Here is a 2,100-nt window from a genome sequence, read left to right on the forward strand (position 1 = left end):
ATATATAACTGTTTTTTTCTGTGCAGAGAACTTCCTCTGCTATAATTTTTTTCAAATAAATATATCAAAGCTCCTCAGTTGAAAACACTAATCTCACTCTCCGCTCATGAGAGGTCACCACACCACCACAGTTAAAAAAAATCCCGCAGGATCTTTGTTTTCTGCAAAGTTGACTGAATTCTGCTCAAATATTTTCATTTTAGGATGATGTCGACAGAGAGCGCCAACAGTTTCACGCTTATTGGAGATGCATCTGACGGGGGCACCATGGAAAACCTTAGTCGTAGACTGAAGGTGATATTTGGGAGTGAATACTGACTCAGCATCACACCATTGTTATCCTTTTATTGAATTTCCTGTAGTTTGGGAGCCTTTTGCTATTTTTACATATTTGTGCTTTATCTGCCATTCATATGTGCTCAGGTAACCAGCGACCTGTTCGACATCATGTCCGGCCAAACAGATGTGGATCATCCTCTGTGCGAGGAATGCACCGACACTCTGCTGGATCACCTGGACACGCAGCTCAACATTACAGAGAACGAGTGCCAGAATTACAAGTGTGATCAAAAATAGTGTCTGTGTGACTTTGTGGCACGTTAAAGAAACCCTTCAAAGGGCTGAATTTGGTGGTTTGGGCCTTTCCTCAGGCAGTGTCTGGAGCTGCTGTCAAACCTACAAGCAGAAGAAGAGGAGACTCTGCTGAAAGAGCTGCAGCAGCTGAAAGAGGAGGAGGACACCCTGGTCAAAGAGCTGGAGGCTGTGGAGGAGCAGAGGGCTGCCGTGGCCCAGGACCTGTCCCAGACCAGGGTCCAGTCTCAGCAGCTGGACAAAGAGGAGCTTCAGTGAGTAACTCGGGTCAGCGGAGTGCACGGAGAGACTCTGTTTTGTAAAACACATATTTGCCCTCGCTTTGCTTTAAGGTACCAAAAGGAGTACAGCGAGTTCAAACGGCAGCAGCTGGAGCTCGACGACGAGCTGAAAAGCGTGGACAACCAGATGCGCTACTGCCAGATTCAGCTGGATCGACTGAAGAAAACCAATGTTTTCAATGCAACTTTTCATATCTGGTACAGATTTATTCTTTTTTTTTCCCCCATCTATACATAAATTTTGATGCGACGTCATACTAATGGACAGGTGGCTTCTCCAGGCACAGCGGCCAGTTTGGTACCATCAACAACTTCCGTCTGGGTCGACTTCCCAGCGTCCCCGTGGAGTGGCACGAGATCAACGCAGCCTGGGGGCAGACGGTGCTGCTGCTTCATGCCCTGGCCAATAAAATGGGGCTGCGATTTCAGAGGTAAATCTGATTATTTAGCTTTAACTCAGTAAATATATTTGTTTTGGCCTTTAACAGAAATAACATTCCTCTCGTGTCTTCAGATACCGTCTTGTCCCGTATGGAAACCACTCCTACTTAGAGTCACTGACAGATAAGTCAAAGGTAATACCTAAAGACGTGCCATCTCCAGTTCTCCTCTCAGAGTTTCAGTTATTGTGTGAATGCTTCACAGTATTSACACAATGAATCATTTTTTCTTCTGTATGTTTTTCGGCATATAACTCGTTCCACAATTTTTGCGGAATTTCAACAATTCATAAATCAAAACATTCAGCTCATTCATATGAGGGGTGCTATGACTTTTGGTGTTTGAGATATTTATACTTTTTTAGCTTTTTCACTTTTTTAACGACTTTTTTGCTGTTGAAAATTAATGGAGCTGTTTTCAACATCCTTAAAATAATTTTAAATGTTTCTAAATCTGTACAGCACCTGACAAATTTTGTATACTTTTTTCACTTTCTTGTGCTAATTTTTGCTACTTTTTTTGCAAATTTTAGTTTTTATCTGCTATTTCAGCTACAATTCTGCTTCTTTCTACTATTCTGCTTTTTCTGCTTTTTTCTGCTACTTTGTGCTATTTATGCTTCTCATAGATTTTTTTCTGCTATATTCAACTATTTGCTGTAGTTTTAGCTCATGTTTAGCTGCTATTAGCTAAGGTTAGCTTTTCTAAGCTAACTACAAATTCTTTGTAGCTATTAAAACTTTTTTCAGCTAAGGTTAACAAACTTGTGCTGCTTGTGTTAAAATAA

The 2,100-nt window shown here is 41.4% G+C and overlaps 1 protein-coding gene across 1 annotated transcript in view; it reads left to right on the plus strand.

The window, feature by feature from the left end:
• Positions 1-203: 203 nt before the first annotated feature.
• The window catches only part of becn1 (beclin 1, autophagy related), a gene marked incomplete at its 5' end in the record, with an annotated part of 3,295 nt that continues 1,398 nt past the window's right edge, over positions 204-2,100 (plus strand). Inside the window, 6 exon segments of the mRNA XM_014013986.1 lie at positions 204-294; positions 424-560; positions 651-845; positions 924-1,070; positions 1,154-1,303; positions 1,387-1,447. Of these exon segments, the coding sequence (XP_013869440.1) occupies positions 204-294; positions 424-560; positions 651-845; positions 924-1,070; positions 1,154-1,303; positions 1,387-1,447 (781 nt within the window).

This window comes from Austrofundulus limnaeus, unplaced genomic scaffold (assembly GCF_001266775.1).
Source record: "Austrofundulus limnaeus strain Quisiro unplaced genomic scaffold, Austrofundulus_limnaeus-1.0 Scaffold108, whole genome shotgun sequence".
NCBI lineage: Eukaryota > Metazoa > Chordata > Actinopteri > Cyprinodontiformes > Rivulidae > Austrofundulus > Austrofundulus limnaeus.